The sequence below is a fragment of the Rhamphochromis sp. 'chilingali' genome (genome assembly GCF_963969265.1).
Source record: "Rhamphochromis sp. 'chilingali' genome assembly, chromosome: 1".
NCBI classification, from domain to species: Eukaryota; Metazoa; Chordata; class Actinopteri; order Cichliformes; family Cichlidae; genus Rhamphochromis; species Rhamphochromis sp. 'chilingali'.
Window position 1 is genome coordinate 56,877,259 of NC_137929.1, and position 26,211 is coordinate 56,903,469.

The window sequence follows — 26,211 nt, forward strand, 5'->3', positions numbered from 1 at the left end:
AAAAAAATGAAAGACCTACATCAATAATGATCAATAAGTATTTTAGTCATACTCATGACATCACAAACATACTGAGCTTGATTGTGATTTTCTCCTCCTGGACTGTCTCACACTCCCCTGACAGATCACACTTGATGACTCAATGAACAACTGAAATTTGTAAACACTGTCTAATTACTTCCCCATGGAGGTCAGCAGTTCTTTCCATTTAAGGAAAACAAACTGCATAGAAACAGCTGCTGTGTGGAAAGACCTGCATGACTGATGACTTAGACTGAATGATTCCCATGAAAAGTTTCCAAATAATATTATATTATAACCGGGATCAAATTGAAACTAAACACTTAGGAATCAACATGTAGCATGAAGCATCATAAAATGATACATGTCTAAATACATTGACTTACTGCCATGTGATTGGCTGATTAAATATTTCCATTAACAAGCAGTTGAACAGGTGTACCCAATGAAGTGGCAATGTTGGTGGTTAAATTCCAGCCTGCGTGGCAAATATCTTTGGCCAAGATTATACCCCAATGTGTGTGCGTGTTAGATAGGAAAAAAAAGTGCTTGTGTGAATGGGTCAATGAGGCAAGTTGTGTAAAGCGCTGTGGGTGCTCAGAGTAGAAAAGTGCTCTATAAGAACCAATCCATTTAGACAACTGACGAATTGAAACAAATGAGTGTGCTGTGTTTGCAACACCACAACAAACATCACCTATATTTTCATTAACTGCACAAATAGTGGTGGTCATTAGCTGCTAGCTAACTGGGTAACGGTGTCATGGGTCTGTAGCTCTGTCACCGTTTTAGGGAACATATTTAGTTTTAAAGTAAGTTACAGGGCTTTTCCTGCCTTTCTGGAGGGATTATATTTCACTAAAAGTATTTAATATCCATATCACATAATTATGGATTAATAGAATTAAGATATTAAAAACACACCGTATTTTAAAGAAAATACACTAAGAAACAGATTATATGCTTCTCGTGTTCCTTCTTCCTGATATTGCTGTCATTCGGGACCACTACATCGATCACTACGGCCGTCTTCTTCTGTTTGTCTACCACCACTATGTCCGGTTGGTTAGCCACCACCATTTTGTCCGTCTGTATCTGGAAGTCCCACAGGATCTTAGCTCGGTCATTCTCCACCACCCTTGGGGGCATCTCCCATTTTGACCTCGGGACTTCCAGGTTGTACTCCGCACAGATGTTCCTGTACACTATGCCGGCCACTTGGTTATGGCGTTCCATGTATGCCTTGCCTGCTAGCATCTTGCACCCTGCTGTTATGTGCTGGATTGTCTCTGGGGCATCTTTACACAGCCTGCACCTGGGGTCTTGCCTGGTGTGATAGACCCCAGCCTCTATGGATCTTGTGCTCAGAGCTTGTTCTTGTGCTGCCATGATTAGTGCCTCTGTGCTGTCTTTCAGTCCAGCTTTGTCCAGCCACTGGTAGGATTTCTGGATATCAGCCACCTCCTCTATCTGCCGGTGGTACATACCGTGCAGGGGCCTGTCCTTCCATGATGGTTCCTCGTCTCCCTCCTCTTTCTTGGGTTTCTGCTGCCTGAGGTATTCACTGAGCACTCGGTCAGTTGGGGCCATCTTCGTGATGTATTCGTGGATGTTCCTTCTCTCCTCCTGGACAGTGGTGCTGACACTCACCAGTCCCTGGCCCCCTTCCTTCTATATCTAGAACTGTTGTTATATCTATCTATCTATCTATCTATCTATCTATCTATCTATCTATCTATCTATCTATCTATCTATCTATCTATCTATCTATCTATCTATCTATCTATCTATCTATCTATCTATCTATCTATCTTGTGGGAGCCAAGTTAAGATAGTTCATATGTTTTAGTATTTATATTTCGCTGTTGTTAAGCTTGTTTGTGTAATTAATAATTTTAGGAAATAGATGCATGTTTATGGTGGAACTAGGTTACGTAGTACCATGAATACATGTGCCTTAAAGACTCGTGTTTATAGTAAAATCCGGGCATCACGGATGTATGCAAATTAGTGCATGCGGTGCGGGAGGGGGGAGAGAGAGAGAAAAGGAGTTAACACGGCATAAGCTATACGGGGCAGCAGGGTAGAACAGAGCCACACGGTTTTCCTACCGTAGTAGGTTATTTTGTTGAGGACAAGTTAAACCTGACCACTCCTGTAAGATGCAAAAACTGTGGAATAAATTTTTTGTTACATCTTTTCACATCGGAGTCCCGTGGAGTTCTTTTTCCTCTTCAAACTGACGTACGCGAGTGAATCACGGGAAAACTGGTCTCACGGCTTAAACATATCTATCTATCTATCTATCTATCTATCTATCTATCTATCTATCTATCTATCTATCTATCTATCTATCTATCTATCTATCTATCTATATATATATATATATATATATATATATATATATATATATATATATATATATATATATATATATATGCTAGTTTATGTGTAGGTCTATATGTAGATGACAGTGAGTGAGAGATGATGAACTGAAGGAGTTGGGAGAATGACAAAGACTCTGCATTACTCCATGACTGCTGTGTGTATCATACTGTGTTAACTGCAGCATAGACATGCATGTGTGACTGTGTGCTCCCTAAGATGAGTGGGCTGAGCTTGATGAAACTTTGCATTAACATTACACAGGCACTGTGAGTGGCAGCATGTATATAACTTATACAAATACTGTATACATCTGTGCTTTTCACAGTGCAGTTGAGCAAAGAATGAAATGTCAGATTAAAATGAGTCACGCTATAATGTCCACAACATTATACTATAATGATTGTAGTATAGATGTGTCTTTCTGTGTTCCCTATGCGCTATACATTTTGTAAACATAGATAGAAGAAATCAAAAATACGTGCAGCAGTTAAAGTGACCCAGAATGATCCTAAAATCAGTCGTTGGAGCTCTTCAGTGTCACTAGATGGCAGCACCAGACCGTGCTTTAAACTGTGGTTAGTGCTTTTTGCTGTCTGTGGATGCTGCTGGAATGCACCTATAGTTGGCTGTGAACTGACTAATTATGCATATAATTAAAGTGGCTGGAAATATCCTGGTGATTCTGGTAACTTTACTTGAGTATATCTCTTAGTACATCAGTCTTTCTCTGAGCATTTGTTTTTGCAGCATAATCTGACCCCGATTTTGACTGAATGGAAACTGAGATCATATCAGACTGAATGAGTATAGACAGCACATATGTCCTCACTGTCCTGTGCAAGGACAACCACAGATATCAACAACACTGTAACTAAGATGCACATGCAAACTGTTATCTACTGATGGAGAATTTTTTAGTTTAAACAGCATTTAAATTCTCACATAATTCATTTCCTTAAATCAAAACTCATTAACCACATCCACACTTTGTTCTTAAGCTTTGTTGATCTGCACTGAAGACATGTGCATGCGTTAGCAACAACAGTTCACATTTTCCATCAGACATCTTCATGAAACCCACAGAACCACACGAGAAGAACAAGTCCAACTAAAGTCCTGCAGAGAATACAGATCACTGCAGTGGAGACAACAGCAGGGTTCTACAAGTAACTAAGTATGTTAAATATATTACTTTACATGTATTGTAGGAGTGTTTAGCTGATTTATAAAGACAATGTTGGATAACACCTCCCACCCACTCCATGACATGTTGGTCAGTCACAGGAGCTCGTTCAGTGAGAGACTGAGATTACCGAAAAGCACCACTGAACGACACAGGAAATCATTCCTGCCTGTGGCCATCTCCCTGTACAACGCATCCACTTAACACACTGTTTGCTGCTACAACTACACATGTTTCTTTTCCAACTATTTATTTATAAGTGACTTATGTATGTATGTATGTATATATATGTATATATTGTACTATTCTTAGTTAGCGTATTGTCTGTCTTGTCTTAATGTTGGTTTAAAATGGAGCACTGTAACAAAAAATAATTTCCCCCAGGGATCAATAAAGTATTCTGATTCTGATTCTGATTTAGAGTTTAGAAATGTGTTATCATAGAATGTAGAACTGTTGTAGAGACACTGACACTGCCCGCAATATAATAAAGGCTGACTGTGTCGTGAACTTAGGAGTAGATTGTACCCCTCCCCCACTTGAACTGTGAAGGTAGAACAAAGAGAGAGTTTTATGACCTCTAGGGAGTACCTACACCCACAGTGTTTTAACTGTCACGCACACACATCCACACGCACACTCACTCATGAGCACTCACACATACACACAGGTATGCGCACACAGTCACACACGAGCACTCACATAGACACAAGGGAGCGCGCACATGTAGGCATTCATGTGCTCGTGCACATAGACACAAACACAGAGTTTGCAGCACCACGTAGGGGGTTTATGATGGGGATAGACGCTATAAAAACTAGCTGCAACGAACAAAGGAGGGAGGATTTGCAGAGGGACACACCGGCCTCCCTTCTAGAAGGACATGCTTAAAAAAGATGAATAAAGTTTTGTGAAAATGACTACTGAGTTCCGGTGCCATCTCTGGAAGTTTCGACGAATAAAAGAACCGGGGAGAAACTGATTTCGTAACAGTATATATTAGATATATACTAGATAGTATTGTTATTTATTGTTCATATAACATGTATTATATAGATACATGTTGCTGTTATAGCCATACTGAGATGCTGAAAGACAGGGTGATGAAAATATACATGTATTTTTTTTCTTTAAAGTCGTTAAAGAAGTTTAGCTTTTATTTTACCAAAAACATTCATTTCTCTTTGAGTAGGAGTTGACTTGAGTTTATTGAAAAGATTAAAGACAATATATACAGATCTGATTTGTAATGAATGTCCTCAGGTCACATGGAACAGCAGTTGGATTCCAGCGGTTGGACTTCAGCAAGGACTAGGCGACGACTCTGAAAAGTTCAAACAACATGGGACCAGTCACAGTTAAAATAATGCATGGGTTTTGCTTTAAATACTCTTGATAAAATCGAAGAAGTACTCTATTACTTTAAGAATGTGCCTTCAGTTAAAATAATGAGTGTGGCTGTTTGCCCAGGTTTTACAATATAGTTTATTGTTCTGGCATCAGCAATACATAATAATAATCATCATCATCATCATCATCATACAAAAAACATACATAATATATTGATCTACTGTCTCATCTTGTTCTGCTCTGAGTTTATTTTTATTTTCTGTCCCACTGTTCTGTTTCCTGTTTTATTTTGTTAGGGCTCTTGACTCATGTACATCATGTTTAATTTAACGTCCTCTGTCACATTAATTTGTTCCTTCTGTTTTTTCTACCAGTTCAATCACCTGCTGTGTATTTATTGTCTGTCTCCCACTGCTTTCATGTCAAGTTGTCCGTTCTACTTTCACAGTTGTCTGCTCCTTGTTTCCCCTAGAAGTCTTTTTCTGTGGTTTGCTTTGAACTTGTTGAATAGCCAACAATAAAAGCTTTTTTGTTTCACCTCGTAGTCCTGAGTTCTCCACAAATTGCTTAGTACAGTGTGACACAAGAAGAAGGGAAATCTCAAAATCTCAAACGCAGTTAATCATTAATACATTGCTGTGTTGTTTGGATCACTCACTATAACATCTTCATAGTGGGAATGATTTTCTTTTCCTGAAGTGTTCATATATTTGAAGTCAATGGGCTGTCTTGTACACCAACGTGACCAGGAGACTGGAAACATTTACATCATTATAATTTCGCCTAACAATTTTTTTTAAAAAAGGACATACTTTGGATTTGGTCCTCTCATTTTCTCTGGATATTTGCAATATGATGTTGAGCTATGTGCAATTGTATTAAATTCTGAATGCTGTGGCTTGCCTTCTTACTGAAGCTAGAAAAGTTGATCCTAACACTCCAAACCCAAACACCAGCACTTTGTGACAAAATATACCCTACATGGTATAGTACTGTCTTTAATAAGCTAAAGTAGACTAAGGCATGCATTTCTATGGAGACAAAAAAGTGCAAACACATCTAAATATCCTCAGAGATCACTAAACTTACAATGATTTTAAAGCAAACTGAGTTTTAAAAAACTGCAAAACTGCACTAACACAGTATTTTTTTAGTTTTCAAAACAAAGTGCACACTTCAAATTCGATGAAATGATGGTTAGCATAAAGGTAATGAATTAGAAGTTTTTGTGACGTTCCAATGAAAAGACGAATTGTAAAATAGATAGATAGATGATAGATAAACAGATAATCAAATAGCATCTCAATATTTAGAACAAATATCGGCCTTATGAAGGAAAAAAACACTTGTTCTGAACCATGATGGAGACAAAGAAGAGCAGCTGTACCTCTGGTCTTTGATCTGTTTCCTTGTCTCTGATGGTGATTTGTCCATAACTGACGTCTCCAGTTCGCACTGATGAGTAGACTCCAGCTGGATCACACTCTGCACAATAAAACACACAAAGAAGACATCAGTGCAGTTCTACATTCATACTGGCACTTACCATTACATTTAATATGACAAAAAAACTATTTCGATTATTTACACTTCTTTTTTTATGTTGTATGAACAGGAATAAGACAGACACACATCTGTTTAGTGCTGCAGCAGCAAACATCAAACAAAAATGTTAAACTGAAACTGTTGGCATTTATAGGTTTATTATGTATTCATATAGTATTTGACCCTTTTCTTTACTGTCATGAAAGAAGAAAACAGAACTAGAAGTGAAGGTTATTATTAAACCAAACAACTGATCAAAGCACTGTTTTCATGAAAACATGCTAAAATCATGGGATGCATGTACATCACACTAACTGCAATATTTTTAACTGAGCTGCACTTCTTTGATATTTACATGTCTTATAACATTTGGTGCAAATAGTGATTCTCTATGCAAAAAAAATGAATATTGCAATGACTACACCCACACATGATTAAAGATATTAGTCAAGACTTCTGCCATAACTTCACATCATGCATCTTCCATGATGCACAGAAAAGATGAAAAAGTCTGAAGGCGATGGCCTTACAAGCCTGAACGGACAATTAACTTGGTGTCTCTGCTTCAAGCATTGCGGGAGCTTTCACTTCTACAGATGAGAGTGGAAATGTAATTAAAGCCGAGGCATGCATGCACACAGCTTTATGAATCTGATGAAAGAAACGTGTCTGCGTCCCGTGAAAAAACTGTGATGATCTCACACTGACTTCAGCCCTGTTTAAATAAAGATGCTTTGCTCAACAGTAATTAGTACACAGTGTCACATTCATGCAGACAGTAATCTCAACATCTGCTGGACTCTCTTTCTCATTTTTTATCCATGATGAAGACAAAGAAGCGCAGCTGTACCTCTTTTCTTTAATTTTCTTTTCTTCTCTTTGATGGTGATTTGCCCATAACTGACGTCTTCAGTTCTCACTGCTGAGTAGACTGCAGCTGGATCAGTCTCTGCACAATAAAACACACACAGAGGACATCACTCCAGATAGTCATTTAAGTACTGCTGTTAATATTTTGATTATGATGCAAAATTATTTGATCCCCTTCTTTTGTCTCCAGTATTCAAACTGGACATAATGAAAAACTAAATTTCTTAAATCAGCGACTAGCAGTGAAACAGCTGCTTTAGGGAGGACGCAACTGTGCAGATGATGCAGGCACCTTATCCCAGGTACAAATAAGACAGGATACAAGAACAGAAAAGTTTTTTTCATACAGAAATGTCTTGTTTTGAAACTGAAAACAGAGCTGAACCCCCGCCCCCCAAAGGATTAAAAGTAGGCCATGTGGGTAGTGGAAGCATGCAGCTTCTGCAATCTATGGCCCACAATCATCAAAACAGGTCTGTGGTCCCTACAATAACCAGAACACTTTGTGATGTTACGCTAGTGCTGTGTTGATCTTTGTCTTGTAATAGCAGGCCCTGTCTCCTTATCTCTGCCTTCCTGTCTGTGACCTGAAATCAGTTTGTCATCTTGAAGTATGTCTCAACTCTTTGAAAGCATCTCAAGGACAAATAATGCTGCAGAATGAGCCACTACGGATGTCACTGATGGCAAATACAAAGCCAGGCAAAAGATGTTTCATTTGGGAAGTATAGGTTAGAGCCTTCCACTGAACTGGAGGTTTTATCAATCACTCTTGGCATACGGCTTGATGCCATTCATATAGAAGAGGTAGTTCAGATTTGCTCCTTTCCTTAGTCGGGATCTGTAGCCAGTCTTGTTGATAATCACACAAAGTTATAACAGCAGTGTGGACAGGGCACCTTGGGAAATCCCGCATTAGATGGTGACTGATATTGGCTTGATTTCGGCTCCATTGTTGTTTGTCACTTAAAGTAAAGGGCAGTATATGACACCAGTTATTGCTCTTGCTTGCTTATGTTCAAGGTAGGCTAGGCTTGATTAGCCTGGGGACCCTTACTGGATCTAGACATCATGGAGGGATGATCTGAAGTTCCAAAGCTGAATACGCTATCCAGCTGCTATATATGCTTACTATGTGAATGAAGTAAGACTAAAAATTGAAGCTGAAAAGAGAGAAACCATGAAATCTCCTCACCTTTAAGTTTCCTTTTAACAAGTCGTCTCACCAGCAGAACCAGTACCACCAGTAAAGTCACAACACAGACTGACCCAACAAATGACAACACAAAGAGAACTGGAGGAGCAAGTGATGGAGGAAGAGAAGTAGAACGAGGTGGAGGTGTGGATGTAGGTGGAGGTGTGGTGGTGTCTTCCCCTAAAATAAAGCAAACACAGTCATTAAGTTGTCGTCACATTGTGAATGTTGAAACCTGCAGAAACACAGACAGGTGAGTGTGTCACCTGTGACAGTGATCCAGCTGGATGGAGACTCTCCATGACTGCTGATGTCACACTTGTAGAGGCCTTCATCAGACCTGGAAACATGCTGGATGGTCATGTGACCTGTAGGCTGCTTCCTGATGAGGGAGCCATCTTTATAGAAAGCAGCTGGGAGGTTGGAGGGAGTGGTCTTTGTTTTACAGAGCAGAGTGACGTCATCTCCCTCCATCACAGGGAGGACAGGACTCTGCAGGATCACTGATCCACCTCAACACAGAGACAAACTACAGCATTTCATCCATTTACACACAGCTTCATCAACACTAACTCCACACACTCAGCTTACCAGTGACTGTCAGGTTAACCATGTTACTGATGGGACCCTCTCTGGACTCACACCAGTAAACTCCACTGTCAACTGTGTCAGTGTAGCTGATGTTACAAGAAGAACCAGCTGGTTTTCCCCAACCAGGTCCACACTCACTACTGATGTCTTGACTTGTGTTTCTCCTCAGAGTCCATCCAGCAGAGCTTTGAACATCCTCACAGCTCAGAGACACAAACTCGTTCTCAAACAACTGAGAGCTGCTGGGACTCACAGTCAAATGAGCTGTGAGAGAATTTATTACACTCACTGTTATTGCATCATGTGTAGAATGTTCACATTCTTGTATTTCGTGTGAATATTTCATTAGTAATATAGCAAAAAAATATAGAAACACACACGCACTGAAAATGTTACTTTTTTCCAAGAGGTTTACTTACCTTGTGTTGATCTGCTGATGAGCAAAGATGTCTGCACTGCAGAGAAATGAGTCTGTTAGTTTTAACTCTGGTTAAGATCAGATACCATATTTTATAAAGGAAGTAGCTACTGTGACAGCTTGTGCAGAACAAACTAGACCATATTTGGCAAATTTGCACAAGCAGGTAGAACCAATGAGTTTTTCTGGGATTTGCTAGATAGCTCAGTTAACAAGATGCATTCATAATTAACAGTAGCTGTTTCCCCCTCGGATGTCAATTAATCGTTTTAATTTTATTTTTTCTGCTTTCTGAAATGTGTGGGTTCTGTTATATTTCAGGCGATTCATTTTCATTTCATTTTCCATTAAAAATGGCTGGGTTTGATCTCTGCCTACATTTCACTAGGGCTACCCTTGGAAAAGCCATGATTATCGAACAATGTCTTTATTGATACATAGTAAGGTGTCCAAACTCATAATTAAGGAGTTCATCAAAGGTCATGTATATGAGGGAAATAATTTAATTTTGGCTAATTTTGGCTGATAGAACAGTCTTGAAACACTTCAACATGCAATTCCTTTGTTTTCTTTTCGTTCAACTTTTGAACAAAACAAAACTGCATCCATCTCCTTTCTATATAGTTTTGTATATACTCATACAACATGTAGAATTTTGAAACAGGTCAAAGGTAGAAGTACATCTTAAACACTGTAATTAATAACAGCTTTTAAACCACTTCAGATTTTCTTTGCACACTTGGCCCAATTTCATTTTATTGTCTTGAGATTTCATGTTTTGCCTCATGCATTTCTATCTGTCTCTTTTCCTTCTTTTCACTAAAGCTGCTTTCCTGTTGGATATTGTTGAGACTAATAGCCACAACCCGCGAATCCTGTTCAAAATCTGTAACTCTGTGATCAATCCTTGTCCGGGAATGTCAGTTTTGGCCTCCGCAGCTCTCTGTGAGCAATTTTTAAATCATTTTACAAGAAAAAAATTTATTATCAAGGGCCTCACTTTTACACCCTTCTGTGGTGAATCTTCTTCCTACTTTAGGATGAACGTCAACTTTCTATCAGTTTGAGCCAATTTCACTGTCCACCCTCAAGAGATTAATTAAACAGCTGAGCAGTTCGAATTCTGGATGGTGGATGGTTTTGTTGGAATTGGGCCTTATATTCTATCTTGGATGATGATGAACTATCATTACTAGTGGGCTGTGTGTCCCGCTTTAAACATGTGATAGTGCAACCTGTTCTAAAAAAAAGAGCAGCCAGAATGATCCTGCAAACTATAGGCTGATCTCCAAACTCCCTTTCTTATCTAAAGTATTGGAGAAAATTGTGTTATTGCAACTACAGGCCTACTTAAACACAAATAGTATTAGTGATAAATCTCAGTCTGGCTTTAAACCACGCCACAGTACCGAAACGGCTCTGCAGAGGGTCTTTAACGATCTTCTTTTAATTGCTGACTCAGGTCACCCCGCTGTTTTCATTTTATTGGATTTGCCATCCATCTTCATAGACTTCAGCTTGTTCAAAATGCTGCGGCTTGTCTCCTGGAACATTTGCTTCCATTACTCCAGTTCACACTGACTTAAACTGACTATCCATCAAATATCGTATTAATTTTAAAATCTTGTTGCTTACCTTTAAAATTATAAATAACATTGCGCCTAGCTATCTTGCCGACTTTCTTAGCTTGTATACTCCTAGTCGAGCCTTAAGATCATCTGGTCAATTTATTTAACCCACACTCCTGGTTTAAATAGTGCTTCCCATCTGATAGTACGAGTGCTTGTTTTTGTACTTTGTTAATGTTTAATAACAATGACTATTGCACTACTGTGAAGCACTTTGGTGTACTTTTGGTTTTAAATGTGCTATCTAAATAAAATTGTATTGTATTGTAACTTAACCCAAAGGAAGGCATCTGTGCATCCAGCTTAAATCCATGAAAACATCATCACATTCAAAAGAAAAGTTTTAACCAGTTTAATGTTTAGTGTTTTGTTTTACAGGTGACCTCTTCTGGTCATTTCAACGGTGATTGTATCCTGAGAGCTCTTTTCTTCTTTCTTGAAGTTTATGCCTTTCATACCTCAAATGTGTGAAAAAGATATAACAGTAAAATCCCCCCCACAAAAGAATATGTTATTCATCGGTAGCTACAAAGTTCATACACCAGCTTTTAAACAGTTAATATTTTTTTTTGCACATTTGGTCATCGCATTTGTTTCCTTATGTTGAAACTCACGTTTTAGAGTTCAATTTGTCTTGTAAAATTAAAGTCTGCAACTTTGAAAGTAAAAGCTTAGTGTTCTTTTTGTACAACTTTGACATTAGTAATGTAATTTTTATAATATAGACAAATTTTAATAATTAATTATTTTATAATATAGGCAAATGTCTATACTTACAGAGCAGGCAAAGCAGAGTGGTTTGTCCCATCGTATCGTTAAGTCACATGAGGTTCAGACTATTTCTTACAGCAGTTAAGCCCACCTCCTTCCTCTTTGAGATTTACAGTGTAGTGTGGTTTTCTCTCACCACTACTTGAGGTGCACAGCAGAAAATGTACCAAGAAAATTGGTACAGTTTTTAAGAATGTCGCTATTCTATAGGAAAGACAAAGAATCTGAACCAATGAGATAAAAGGAAAAAAGAGAGCGATGCAATTAACGAATTAAGTAAGTGAAAGTGTAAGTGATTTAGCAGGTTCAGCTGTCATTTAGGCCCTGACATTAAATCAGGTTGTTAGTCAGGCAGCACTTCTTGAAATCCTAGTGGATCCAGACTAAGCAATATTCCTGGCTACTCTTTGATTCCTGCATTCCAGTTTCCCGCTTTCAGGTTTCACGGGTTAACCTGAACTCAGAACTTTAAAAAAAAGTATTTTACATGCCAAAAAAAAAATTATTTTAAGGTTCTTTCCTACAAATTTTCTTCTTGTTTACGTCTTTGAAATACCTTTAGTAAAAAGTCAGCCAGAAACACAGGTTTCTGTACCTTTTGCCTCTAACATTGTGTAACAGATTAAGATCAGATGGTGGCGTATTTAGGAAAATATATTTGTTATGGCCTGTAATGGGGTAACTGTGCCCCCTAGAGGAGTAAAACTGCACAAGAATGGCAATTTATATTGTTTTATTAAAAATGAGTTAGGCAGCCAAATACAGTTGTTGATTTAGTTCTGAGAGTCAGGCTTATGCTGCTTTGTACCATTCCTCACAAGCATAAAATCCATATTTCTGGTAATTCTCCTAAGCATTTCCTAAATAATCATTTTAATTCTCTAAAATAATTAAACTAATGATGGCTGATATGAAACAGATACAAGCTTCAAACTCGAAGTTGCATTTTTCCTGAACCATTCAGGGAAAATGCCAGAAAAACACACATGAACAATAATTGTTCTTCCCCTGACTGATTGTATGGCTGGTCTAAACCAATGGGTACTGCTACACAATGTGAGATGCTTCGTAAAAATCAATGTCCCCTTCCACAGCACTGCTACTGTAGAGGTTCATGACAGATCCTCCTTAGTTACACAAGCAGCACCCTCTGTTCCCCAAGCACTTCTACAGCCAACTACTACATTACATAAGTTTATAGAATCAACTGACCAATCAAGCCATTTTCCCAAAATTACATATCATTCACCCAAACCCTAGTTACAATCATCATATCTACAGGCAGATGTTGTCCTATTACAAGAGACCCACAGACCTCTTAGAGGTTCGAATGAACTTAAAACACCTGAGTTTCCTAATGTGTTCTCAGCTTGTTATAATTCTAGACAAAGGGGAGCAGCAATTTTAATACATAAAAATATTAATTTCACAGTACTCGATACAGTTATAGATCCAAAGGGCAGATTCTTAATCATTAAACTATCTATACGTGATAAAAAGCTATGTATTGCAAGTGTATATGGTCCAAATGTTGATGATCCCTCATTCTTTCACGGTTTTTTCAGTGCACTCTCTGAACACTTAGATGGCACACTTGTTCTTGGAGGTGACCTCAACCTTGGACTAAATGAAGACATGGATAGGCTCAATACAGCGGGAACTCAGCGTAATTGGCAGTCCACAAATATAATCAAACAGTATATGAGCGACTTTGGTCTTTGCGATGCATGGCGCTCCCTTCACCCCACCAGTAAGGACTATACTTTTTTCTCACATGTCCATCACTCCTACTCTCGTCTGGATTATTTTTTGGTCAGCAGCTCACTGCTGAACGACATTTCAGACACTGAGATTCACCCTATAGCTGTCAGCGATCATGGTCCTGTATCTTTAACACTAATGCACAAGAATAATACTACGCCAAGAAAAAACTGGAGATTTAATATATCACTACTTAAAGATGAAGACTTTATTAAATATTTTAAAAAAGAGTGGACTTCATATTTGAACTATAATGACACTCCCGAAACATCAGCTTCTGTTCTATGGGAAGCAGGGAAAGCTGTGATGAGAGGTAAAATAATTTCTTTCTCATCACATAAAAAGAAAAAAGAAAACAAAAATATTCAGGAATTAGAAAAAAACATCAAATCACTAGAAGAAGCCTACGCGTCCCACCAAGATCAGGAAACATTGAACAAAATACGCAAAACAAAACTAGAATTAAATGAGATAATTGATAAAAAAACAAAATTCTTAGTACAAAGACTACGCCTACAAAATTATGAACATGGTAATAAATCCGGTCAATTTCTAGCAAACCAGCTAAAAATAAATAAAGAAAAAACAACTATATGTGCTGTTCAAGATTCATCTGGGAACACAATATATGATCCGATGCAAATAAACAACATTTTCAGGGATTTCTATAAAACGTTGCATTCACCACAAATAAACCCATCTAAAAAAGAAATTGATCAGTTTTTGGACAACATAACTCTTCCAAAATTATTGGACACTCAAGCAATGGCACTGGATTCACCACTGACACCAGGTGAACTCCAGGAAGCCCTGATAAGTATGCACAATAATAAGGCTCCAGGTCCAGATGGCTTTCCTGCAGAATTCTACAAAGAATTCTGGTCGATTCTAGCACCAGTTTTCTACAGAACGTTGTTGGAAATTAAAGAAAAGGGCAGACTTCCATCAAATATGAATTCTGCAAACATTAATCTCCTGCTAAAACCAGGCAAAGACCCTGTATATCCCTCAAGCTATCGTCCAATATCCCTTATAAATGTAGACCTTAAAATAATCTGCAAAGCTCTCTCAAAGAGACTGGAGAAAATAACCCCCCTCTTAATTCATCCTGACCAAACTGGTTTCATAAAAGGTAGGCACTCATCAACAAATACACGTAGATTACTTAATTTGATAGACTACTCATACAGTAAAAACCTAGAAACTACAATATTCTCTTTAGACGCAGAAAAAGCATTTGACAGAGTTAACTGGAAATTTCTATTTGCAACTTTACACAAATTTGGTTTTGGATCCTCTTTCATAAACTGGTTAAAAATATTATATAATTCCCCAACAGCTTGTGTTAGAACAAATGACCAGACATCCTCCAGCTTCTGTCTCTTGAGGGGCACCAGGCAGGGATGCCCACTCTCCCCTTCACTATTTGCAATTTTTATTGAACCACTAGCAGCAGCAATTAGACAGAATTCAGTAATTAAGGGCATAAAATGCAAGAACGTGGAACATAAAATCAGCCTTTATGCGGATGATGTGTTACTCTTTCTCCAAAATTCACAAACCAATATCTCTGGGGTGATTGAATTGATAAACTCTTTTGCAAGAATATCAGATTATGCATAGCCAAGAAAACAGTCCTCATGAACTGGAAAAATAAAAATAATCTTAATTCTAACCAATATAGAAATTATCTATTAGATTACATTAGTCTTGATACAGCCTCTGCCACCACATCAGATCAATTGCTCTGGGCTCCTTTGATCAGCTCCATCACCTAGTGGGGGTGGGGGGTCATAGTTTGGTCCCGCCTTCACTGTTGTGATTGGTGTGGGGGTAGGGACAGGCTTAGGGCGTCGGGGGGTTCCCCGGAGGCATCTTCCTTGGGGGGCTCAACCCGGGGTAGCGGTCATGTCCGGTTAGGGGCTCTGTTGGCTCTCCGGTGACTGTTTCCTCGCGGCTGCGTGCAGCGGGGCTAGGGGAGGGTCTGTGCTGACGGACGTGGGTTACTGACCTGGTAGCCTGGCTGCCCCTGGGTGGGTCCGGGATGGGCGTGAGGTTCTGGGGGCGCTCCGTCTCTGGGCTGGGACCCGGACCGGGCCTCGGGGGCTTGGGTCCTGGTTGGTGTGTTGCCGGGGTTGTGGGCGGGTGGGTGCATGGGGGCCCAGCCCTGGAGCAGGGTGCCGCCGGTGCGTCGAGCCACCTGGGGGGCTCTTCAACTGGTGGGGGAGATTGTCACATCTTGCAGGAGCTTTCCTCTCCTCAGGAGCTGCCTCTGCAGGAGGGGGAGATACAGGAGAGGTGGAGGAAGATCTCAGCCTGGGTGTTTATTGTCTTATGTAGTCTGGAAGATGAGTGGATGGTGGGGTGGGTGCAGTTTTCTCTGTGGTGGGGTTGGGTGGACTGTCCCGGGCTCTGTGGGGCCGGGCGGCGCTGCTGCACTGGGCCCGGTCTGGATGGGCCTGGGCCCCCTTTCCCTGGCGGGTCGCGGAGTATGGGGGTGCCTACTGGGGTCAGCGGGGGAGCTGGCCCCAGGGAGGGGTCACTTGCCCCTCCCTTCCTTCCCTCCCCATCTCCAGCTGCCTCCCTCTTCCCGCTCCACCACAACCACCCACACATGCAGGGCCTTGGAGTAGGGGTATGTCACCAGGGTGCAGAGGAGGCTACCCCCCCCCCCCCCCCCCCCCCCCCTCTGTCCCCTTCTGGCTGCCTCTGCCTCAATTTTATCCCACAACTTAGACATTCACATTACTCACACTCTCATTACACATACATATAGGATCTTGGGGGTGGGCACGATACACGGAGTCCAAAGTACCATCAGGGTGTACACCCCACCCCTGGCATCGTTGCCCACCTCTCAATTTTAAATACACGTAGACATTGAGGGCTAGCAGGAGGGACCATGCGCTTACCTGCTGCTCTCTGGCAGGTAGCTCCAAGCCCTCCTGGGTTTTAAATGCACCTTAGAACACACATGCATCAACACTACAATGAGCGGGTGGAGGGAGGTTCGGAGTCTTCTCTCACCCCCGTTCTCTGCGACCTGCTGGAGCAGGGGGGCTAGGACTAGGAGGAGGAGTTGGCCGTCCGACTGCGGTCTGGAGTGTGGAGCCTTCCTGCTGCTGCGGAGTCGGGGCGGTCTGCCTCCCCCCACCGCAGGGAAAAGGGAAACACCACCTGGGTCTGGGTGCAGTTCCCCCCTCCAGGGGCGGGGGCACCTAGACCCGGTTTGTAGAGTACGCTTGGGGAGTGTGATCGTGTGTACAACGTCTCTTTATGTCTGTCTCCACGTTGGTTGAGTGTGGAGTAAGTGCATATGAGAGCATGAGGGTGGGAATGGATGTTTGTATCTGTGTGTGCCTGTATGTCTGTGTCTATATGTCAGGTTGGGTGTCAGGCGCCACCTCTCTGGGGACATCTCAGGCCCTCCAAGGTTTGGAGGCCTATCTCCCCCTACCACCACTTCCCCTGCCAGTGGCGGACCCCCTCAGACATCGGTGCGTTGGTGGTTCTTTGTGTCCGGGGATGGGCGTCCAGGTACACACCGGCTCACTCCTTGGCGGCCGCTTATCGGGGCCTGGAGCCTGGGGCTCGCTCGGGCCACTTCGGAGGTGGGGTGCCCCCAGCCTCTCGGCCTGGGGCTCGGTCACTCAGGCGCAGCTGGCTGCCGGCGGAGCTCACGGGCGCGTCACTGCAACTCCCGGGGCGATCGTGGCTCAAGAGTTGGGAGTTCGCCTTGTAATCGGAAGGTTGCCGGTTCGAGCCCCGGCTTGGACAGTCTCGGTCGTTGTGTCCTTGGGCAAGACACTTCACCCGTTGCCTACTGGTGGTGGTCAGAGGGCCCGGTGGCGCCAGTGTCTGGCAGCCTCGCCTCTGTCAGTGCGCCCCAGGGTGGCTGTGGCTACAATGTAGCTTGCCATCACCAGTGTGTGAATGTGTGTGTGAATGGGTGGATGACTGGATATGTAAAGCGCTTTGGGGTCCTTAGGGACTAGTAAAGCGCTATATAAATACAGGCCATTTTTTAACTCCCCCTGGCTTCTGCTCCGCGGCTGCTGAGTGAGCCCTCATCTGAGACTCTCCTCAGCTCTTTCCGGGACAGTGGCGCAGCTGCCCCTCTGTTGGTCTTCCTTGGTCTCTTGTGTTCTGGGGGCCTCTGGATGTCTGGAGTTTTGATCTCCTCCACACCTGCTTCACGCCCTGGAGGACGGGGCTGTGGCCCCCCCACACCCTCTAGCAGATTATTACATGAAGGAACCTTTTAAAAAAACAAAAAACAAGCGCGTCCATGCTCACAGGTGTACACACGGGTGATCACACCCACAAACTACACCCTTTTTGGCTCCTACCTCAAAGCACACTGTGTTCTGTTGATCTTATGTGCTGCACAATAATGTTTAACATTTAGTATTTACTGTCATATTCCCATATATCATTGTGATGTTGTTTATTCTATTACTCTTGTTCTCTTCTGCTTGCTTTCTTTTTTCTTTCTCAGCAGGTGATCCAGGTGATTGATATATGCATTTTTTTCTCTCTGCCCGTTCTGTTGGTTTTTGTCTTTTGCCCTTCTCCCCCGTCCCTCTTCTCAGCTGTTTCTCTTTCCCTCTTTCTTTCTCCCCTTCTTTCCCCCAGTCAAGTCTGTCCCGTATTCAGTAAGTGAAAATAAAATAAACAATAAAAGGTGAATCAAATGGACCATTACGGCAAGGCTGGGATGGTCAGTTTGGTAAAGTAAATCCGTTGGGCATCTTTCTTTGCCTTTAGACAACAATTCTGATGGCAAAAGAGCCAAACGGGACAGGCCAAAAAAAAAAAAAAAAAAAAAAAATCATCATATGATTATTGAAAAAATGTTTTTCTGTCACCAGATGTCACTAAAACAAAGCATTGAATAAAGGAACCCATTTTAAATAAAACTGATAAAAATGTTCAATACTGGTTTACTTTTCTATTTGCACATCGCTAAATGTGGATCCAAATTCAGACTCTTGAGGCAGAATGGAACCTTAACTAAAAGTGAGTCTTTATATATGGGTGTGCAAAATACAAATGAAAAGTGCAGGCAGCTGGGGAACACAGAAGGAACTAACCAGCCATAACAGGACGAAGGAAGCAAAACAGGATGAGAGATTGTGAAAATAAAAAACGGCAATCGGCATGAATAATCAGGTCTAAACTACTGGTGAAAAATATTTCATGACATTGCAGATTTCTGATATTTTGTGTAAATGCAAGCATGTAACGCAGGCCTGGACCTGGAGCCTGGGCCTGGAAAGCAGGGCTTGAAACAGTTCTGTTCTGTTTTCTAGCTTTCCAGGGCCGGTGTCCTGCAGGTTTTAGATTTGTCCTTGATCCAACACAGCTGATGTAAATGGCTAAATGACCTCCTCAACATGTCTTGAAGTTCTTCAGAGGCCTGGTAATGAACTAATCATTTGATTCAGGTGTGTTGACCCAGGGAGAGATCTAAAACCTGCAGGACACCGGCTCTCGAGGCCTGGAGTTGCCCACCCCTGATGTAACATTTTGATTATTTCAAATAAAAAACAAATGTGAAACATTTATTCTTGCATGAACCACCACACATTGTGTAGCTTTCGTACTTATTTACATAAAGTCAAAATTCACATGTTTTATGTAACTCGAATGTTTAATTATGTGGGCTTAAGAAAATAAAGTTATAGACTATATTTATATGAAACACGTGCATACTAACTGCATTTGATGAATTTTAACCATATATACAATGCATCTTTGATTTCCACCCTCTAGATCCCTCCCTGGCACTAAAGTCCCATATTGTTGCAAGAAAGAGGTTGTGTCATATTTGTCATATGTCAAAGTCTGTTCTCCATGCCATTGTCAGGAACCTGGTGTCACAGTCCTGGGTCGGTGACGCCAGTGTTTTCTGTTTTCTATTATTAATCTTAGATTTCTTGATGTGTCTTTGTTAGTTCTTAGGTTTTGGTTCTGTGTTAGCATTGTGCCTCTGAGTTTAGTCTGTGGATTTTTACTTTGAAGGTCATTGTATTCTGTTTTGCTTCCTCCCCACCTCATATTTGTAATTACTGTCAGCCGTGTTCCCCACCTCTCTTTTTAATGTCTGCGTGTGTTCCCGTTCGTTGTTGCGTCATCCCCATCCTAGCCTGTGTGTTCTGTTTTCTAGCTTTCCAGTTTGGTTTCTGTTTTCCTTTTTGCCAGCAATAAACCTGAGATTCTTTGAGTTTAATTTTCCGCCTCTGTGAGTCTGCATATTGGGTCAGTTTCCTGCCTGCCTTCACACAGACCATGACACCTGGGTCTAAGGAACCGAGGGTCCATGAGCAGTTGGTGACTCATATTATATTATCTGTTTTTGCTGCACTGTGCTGCAGTTCCTGTGTTTTCATGCTTGTATGTATAGGCAGGTGTATGTGTGTCGGTGTGATAGGCACCTTCATGCCTGGTGGATGTGGCCCTGCCAGGTGGCTGACCACACCTGAAGATCATGCTACGCACCTGTAGCTGATCAGCCTGTAGGAGGAGCTACTTAGGAGTGTGGTGGAGCTCTCTTTGACGGTGGATTGTTGCGTGAGGTTCCACGTCAGTATTCTTAGTGAGATGCCTGCTGTAGAAAAGTGGCTTTATGGTAGTGATGGCCAAATGAAGCTTTCTGAAGCACTGAAGCTTGGATTGAAAAACGGTTCATTACTCGAAGCTTTTCAACACAGTCCTCTCTGGTGACATCTGGTGGCCAAAAATATGAAGAGCAGCTTGAATCCACAAAATAAAACCAACTGCTTCATAATGACTGCCCACTCTACAGAGTGGAATTCTGTCTGATGTTGGGCCACTTTGTGTTGCTTTAAACGTGTATTTTTTGGGGTGACAAAAATGTTGTTTTTCTTTAATACATAATTTTGAGCAGTAAACATGCACCATTGTGTGATTTTTCTTTGCTTGTGACTTCTTGATGTTGGTAAATACAATAATTGAAAAATACCACGTTACATATAATATACATATGATAATGTACAACACATTATGGAGTATGTTTCTGCTGTGAGGTCCCGCCTCCATGTACTTATGCAGTTAATCGCTAGACGGGTATTTTTATAAATAATATTATATTTTGGGAAATTTTCCCAGACATATTTTTGACCTGGAGGTAGATTTGATTGTGAACTGGAAAGGGAAAATGCTTATGAACTTGCAAATTAAAAACATGATGCATTTAAAGTAGCCCTTTTCCATTTGTATTTAAGAAGAGAATTTGTTCTAGTGTGCGTTCTAAGTTCTCTTGCCTTAAGGAAAATCCCTTCACATGGCACAGAAGAGGCTGGAGCGCACAGAAACTGGTAGAGATGCAGTTATATGGTCTAACTGGGCCCCACAAACTATCAGCTAATGAGAATAAATAAATTAAATTGCTGCACATTTTTTGCAGACTAGCAGTTTAAGATTATTTAAAACATAAATTATTTCTCTTTATAACATTAAATGTAAAGAGTCAAATAGAAGTCTTTCTAAAGTTATTTAATGATATTGTAGCGGCTCAGGGCTGTTCGGGGTTCTGTTTGTACAGTTATGTTTTGTGTATGTTGCCATGGTGACGGGTGACGCCCTCTCGCTGCGACGGTGTGTCCTTCCGGGGTCAGAGGGCGCCCTGTGTGTTGGTGTTGTTGCCGCGCTGAGCAGTTAGGTAGCGGCAGTGTGTTTTTCTGCAAAACGGCTGTGCTCCCTGGCTAGCTCACGGGAAGCACGACCAAACGATACCTCCGTCTCCTCCTTGTCTGAGCTCGCCACAATATTTATATTATGAAAAGCAGATTTTTGACATTTTAAGTTTGTCCCGTTGTCAGATAAAATAAACACGCACAAAACAAAAGCAAACAACAAGAACACAAAGCTGGAAAACCCACCCGATTGACCAAAATCAACTCAAAATATTCCCACACAACAGAACCTACTCTATTCCTCGCTGGCTCCAAATCTCTCAGTAGAAATATCAGTGGTTCGCTATCTGTCACCATCAAAACACTCCACAAATCCCGCGAATGATTCGCTTCCTTATAAACCATTGAATCAGATACCGAGGCAGTCAGGTTCTAAATGAAGCATCGGACGTCACTGATCACGTGACTCTGGCCAAACAAATCAAGCTTCGACACACGCACCGGAGCGTCAGCTTCAAGCGGGCCATCACTACTTTATGGCTGTCTCCCCCAGGAGGAGTGTGAAAGGCCAGAGAGAGGAGACAGGGGAGCAAAGAAAAACATGGACTTTTTGGAGACGGCACGACACGGGAGTCAAGGGAGTGCACGGCAGTTTTTTGTGTGAATTATTTACACCACTGTAAATAAATGCACTGTTCATCACAAAGAGTCCAAGGTTTGTGTCTTCATTTCCCACATCCCCAAAGTGTGCCACACAGCCAGTGACAGCCATGGATTTAACACCTTTCCTCTGCTTTTTCCTTACTACATATTTTTGGGGATTTGCTTCTGCTCTCGATGGTAAGCTGAACAGCACAAGTATACGCAAACAAGTTTAGAAAATTATATAGAAAATAATTAATTGAAATATTTTTTTTCAGGTCAAGCTGTGCTTTCTGTAGTATACTGACAGTTGCTCTCATAACTCAAGTAACCGTTCTAAAATAACTTTGTCACTGATGTCTTCAAAAAGGTCATTATAACCAGTGTTGGGAAGGTTACTTTTAAAATGTATTCCGTTACAGAATACAGAATACATGCCCCAAAACGTAACGGCGGTACATGTATTCCGTTACTCCCCAACACTGATTATAACCCAGTAGTTATTAAGACCAGTAAAACCAAATGTCAAATACGTGCATGATTTGTGCTTCTTCCCTCTCTCCTTCTGTAATGCATTTTTGCTTGATGATATGAAACAGTATATTTAAACTTTATATTGTTTTATATTTTATTAAGCACTAGCAGTGTCTGCCTATTATTGTCTTTCTTTTTTTACCTCTACTACTTTCGACCTTTATCTACTGGATTGAAAGAAAAAAAAACGAATTTCCTGTTCGGGTTTTTCCCCTTCTGTTAACAAGAAACTTGTGTTGCTTACTTCAGGCTAAGCAGGTATTTTGAGTCACTCCAAGGTAGACTTGACAACTGATATGATGATAATTTAATTTTAAAGGATTATGAACAGTCAGTCATTGCATTTCATTTGTAGATAAAAAATGTTGACATTTGAATTAAGAACAACACTAACATGGAGTATAATAGTATAAATGGAGTTAATTATTATACTACTGGTTCTTGGTGGAATGGATATATAAGATTAAAAAAAAGGTTGAGCAGCACCGCCGTGACATTGTACATTTATGGCTCAGAGATATATTTCTTCTGGAAAGAGAACGTTAAACTGTCAAAGCGTCAAAGGCTCATTTGACAGTGACGTGCTTTATATAAATATTTTCTTTCTTTCTTTTCTGTTTGACTTAGACCAAAAACAAGTTGTAGAAGCTGGAGAGAATGCACTACTGAAGTGTTGTGATTCCAGTATCGGTAAAATCGAAAAGTTATCATGGATCAGGAGAGATGTGGGAACAAATCTGCATGTTTTCTTCTACCGAGAAAATCGCCTCTATGAAAACATCCAGCATCCATCCTTTCGTGGCCGAGTGAAGCTGAGTGATCCACAAATTAAAGATGGAAATGTGTCCCTCATTCTCTTCAACACCACCACTAATGACACTGGAACATATGAGTGTTATGTGGTAGGCACTCACGCTGGACGCCGTAAGAGAGCAGTTTCTGAAGCCCAGCATGTAGTGCAGCTGAAAGTTAAATCTATAAGTACGTTTTGGCATCTTTAGCCTAAGTTAGATGAAATCTACACAATGCACCTTTTTTTTCCTTTTTAATAAAGCAAAAGCCATCATACCTTAAAACCATTGTAAGAAGATCAGAAGTCTGTTTATATGATTTTAAATTGGTTTCATTTTAAGTATCGTGTCAAGTGTTTTTAATGTAAATTTATTGATCAGTGATGTTACAATTTACAAACAAATTAGAAACTAACACAAACAAATTCCAAAGTTTACTATGATCTTTCACTGCTTCTTCCATTTATTAATTGATAATGTCTGACAGCACCTCACACCTGTTTCTCACCTGCAGCTCAGCCACGAGGACTCACGGAGGATGGATCTGTTGAACTGATGGTTGGTCTGTCAGCTTCTGCTGGGCTTCTTGTTGCTACTGTTGCTGGTTTTGTGATCTACAGAAAATTTGCGAATTCAAATTATCGCTCTCCTTCTGAACAAAAGCCAGTTTCCAGGACTCCCAAGGAAACTGGAAAGATGACAATGGAAGTCCAACCTGAGAGTCCTCTCCTATTAAACAGTTAAATACAGACTGAAGAAGTCACTTGGACGAGAGATGAAACGTTTCTCCTACAAAACGCTACGTCTGAATGAACAGAATCAACTTTTGGAGAGTTAAATATATAAATTTTTGTTTTCAAGTCTCAAAACAGAGTTAAAGCTAATGTGCACTGTTGTTCTCTCAGCCCACTGAGAGGAAAAGCACATCTTTATCAAAAACTCCTGCAACAACCTCTTTTTGTGGATTGTGTGTTTTTATTGTCTACTTTTTTTTTATTTAGGAAAGTGCATGTTAATTACATGTAAAAAAAAATTACATGAATGTAAACATACCAGATTATAGCCAAGGGCTAATTTCCATCTGTTGTCCATAAAACATAAAAAATAAACATAATAATTCATAAAAAATTCATAATTCATTCATAATAAAAACTCCATCACCAAACTCACACATACACACCATTCTTTTCCCAAATAAAACATTAAAACTGTACAACTTATACATGATCACACACTTGATTTGTCCATAACCAGTTTTTAACCTGTGCCTTTAAGAAGTTGAATGTCGAGCATTCTCTAATGGATTGAGGAAGACTCTTTCACAGATGGCCACCCTGGACAGAAAGGACGTTCTGCCCAAATGCTGTCCGTCTGTGGGGTATAAACAAGTCTCCTCGGGTTGTAGCTCGAGTGGTCCTGTCTGAGCTTTCTTTATGCCTAATGAACTGCTTTAGTGGTGGTGGAGAAAGGGAGCGTGAGACTTTATATATTAAACACACTCTTTTAAATTTCACTAAGTTATTGAAGTTCAGTAATTTGTGTTTTTTTAACACATGACAGTGGTGGTGGGAAGTCGGTTTTTTGTCAAGTACTTTTAAACTTCTTTTATAAATGTTTTCAATAGTTTTAAGTGTTGTTGGACAAGCAAGTTACCAGGACGTGAAACAATAGTCTATATGAGAGATGATCATACTAGCCATGGTTATTTTCTAGAGAAGTGATTATACAAGCCTTTGTTCTTCTGGTATGCTGTTGCTCGTGTTCAGGAAGATCTAATTACACTGGAATCTTGAGAATCTAGTTCCTGACTGATTAGAATTTCAAATGCATATTTAAAAAAGTTCCACTACCATCTCCTTTTATTTCCTCATTCCTTTAGTCTTAAAGTGCGCAAAGTTAAACTCACAATCCAACAAGTGACTTTATCTCACAGTGGGTAAATCCAGGGAATTTCTTGTTATTGTTAACAAGTTAATATGAATTAAAAGAAGGAAAAATCTCCAGCTTCAAATGGACAATGTTTATGACATTTATTCTGCTCTTACCTTGTGTTCTATGAGGCAATAATGTTGACTGACAGGAGGCGTGAACATTGGCAATGTTGGCAGAAAAAACACACAAGCCTTAATTAACACTAAAACAAACACACACACCTGACTATGACTGGAACTTAGTCTTAGTCACGTCTTTCACATTACTAAAGGTAAAGTCACCTCTTTGGTCTTGCAATGGGGATAAATAGAGTCCAGACGAGTACAGAGCTGCACAGATTTATCAGGACTGTTTAACACTTTATAGATATTACATTGCATAAAGAAAACACTTCAGTTTGCTTAACCTGTAAACCATGTGCCAGGTCACATCTATAATCTTTGATATTTTTATAGAAGAGATTTAACTGTCAGCAGTTCACATTTATGTCCCTTTATTTATATGATTTGCGGTGCTAAGGCTTAAGATGTAATGTGTAGGCCTGCTCCTACTGCTCTAGGTCAGTAAATATCAGCTGCAATATGTACATTAGCAGTAAAGTAACACAAAGACTCATATATTACTATCACGGGGGTCTCAGGGACACAGGGAATAAAGCTTATCCCAGCTCTATAAACTAAACAGGTCACAGTTACAAATATGTGTGTCTTTGAATGGTGAGAAGATTAAAGAGTGCACACAGGTGAACTGTCCCTTTAAACGCTCCTGTCGTGTTCACCTCCCGCCCCTTACTTTAGTGTTCCCATTCTTCAAAATTGACCAGCCAGTTTTAACTGCTCTTAAATCAGCACAACAACCAACAAATCTTTTATTCAACATTCTTCATCTGTGAACAATGTCTCAAAGTAGTGTTTAATATTATAATATTAATAT

General features: G+C 40.5%; 1 protein-coding gene and 1 long non-coding RNA gene across 2 annotated transcripts; one reads left to right on the forward strand and one right to left on the reverse strand.

Moving 5' to 3' along the window:
• Positions 1-4,769: 4,769 nt before the first annotated feature.
• On the reverse strand, positions 4,770-12,382 carry LOC308406648 (high affinity immunoglobulin gamma Fc receptor I-like). Its single transcript, XM_080897765.1, has 8 exons — positions 11,967-12,382; positions 9,563-9,598; positions 9,144-9,407; positions 8,819-9,064; positions 8,553-8,732; positions 7,338-7,436; positions 6,330-6,427; positions 4,770-4,916 (listed from the first exon to the last, which is right to left on the reverse strand). The coding sequence occupies exons 1-8, from the start codon at positions 11,995-11,997 to the stop codon at positions 4,857-4,859; spliced, it is 1,014 nt and encodes a 337-aa protein (XP_080753891.1). The 5' UTR covers positions 11,998-12,382; the 3' UTR covers positions 4,770-4,856.
• A 9,489-nt stretch (positions 12,383-21,871) lies between these two features.
• Positions 21,872-25,249, forward strand: LOC308406896. Its single transcript, XR_013973604.1, has 3 exons — positions 21,872-22,219; positions 23,183-23,536; positions 23,861-25,249. It is a non-coding gene; the product is annotated as an uncharacterized lncRNA (long non-coding RNA).
• The last annotated feature ends 962 nt before the right edge of the window (positions 25,250-26,211 follow it).

Coding starts and splice junctions, on each gene's coding strand:
- LOC308406648 (XM_080897765.1), bottom strand. CDS start 11,997: ATGGGACAAACCACTCTGCTTTGCCTGCTCT. Junction 7,437..8,552: donor TGTTAAAAGGAAACTTAAAG/GTGAGGAGATTT, acceptor TTTATTGTGCAG/AGACTGATCCAGCTGCAGTC. Junction 6,428..7,337: donor AAGAAAATTAAAGAAAAGAG/GTACAGCTGCGC, acceptor TTTATTGTGCAG/AGTGTGATCCAGCTGGAGTC.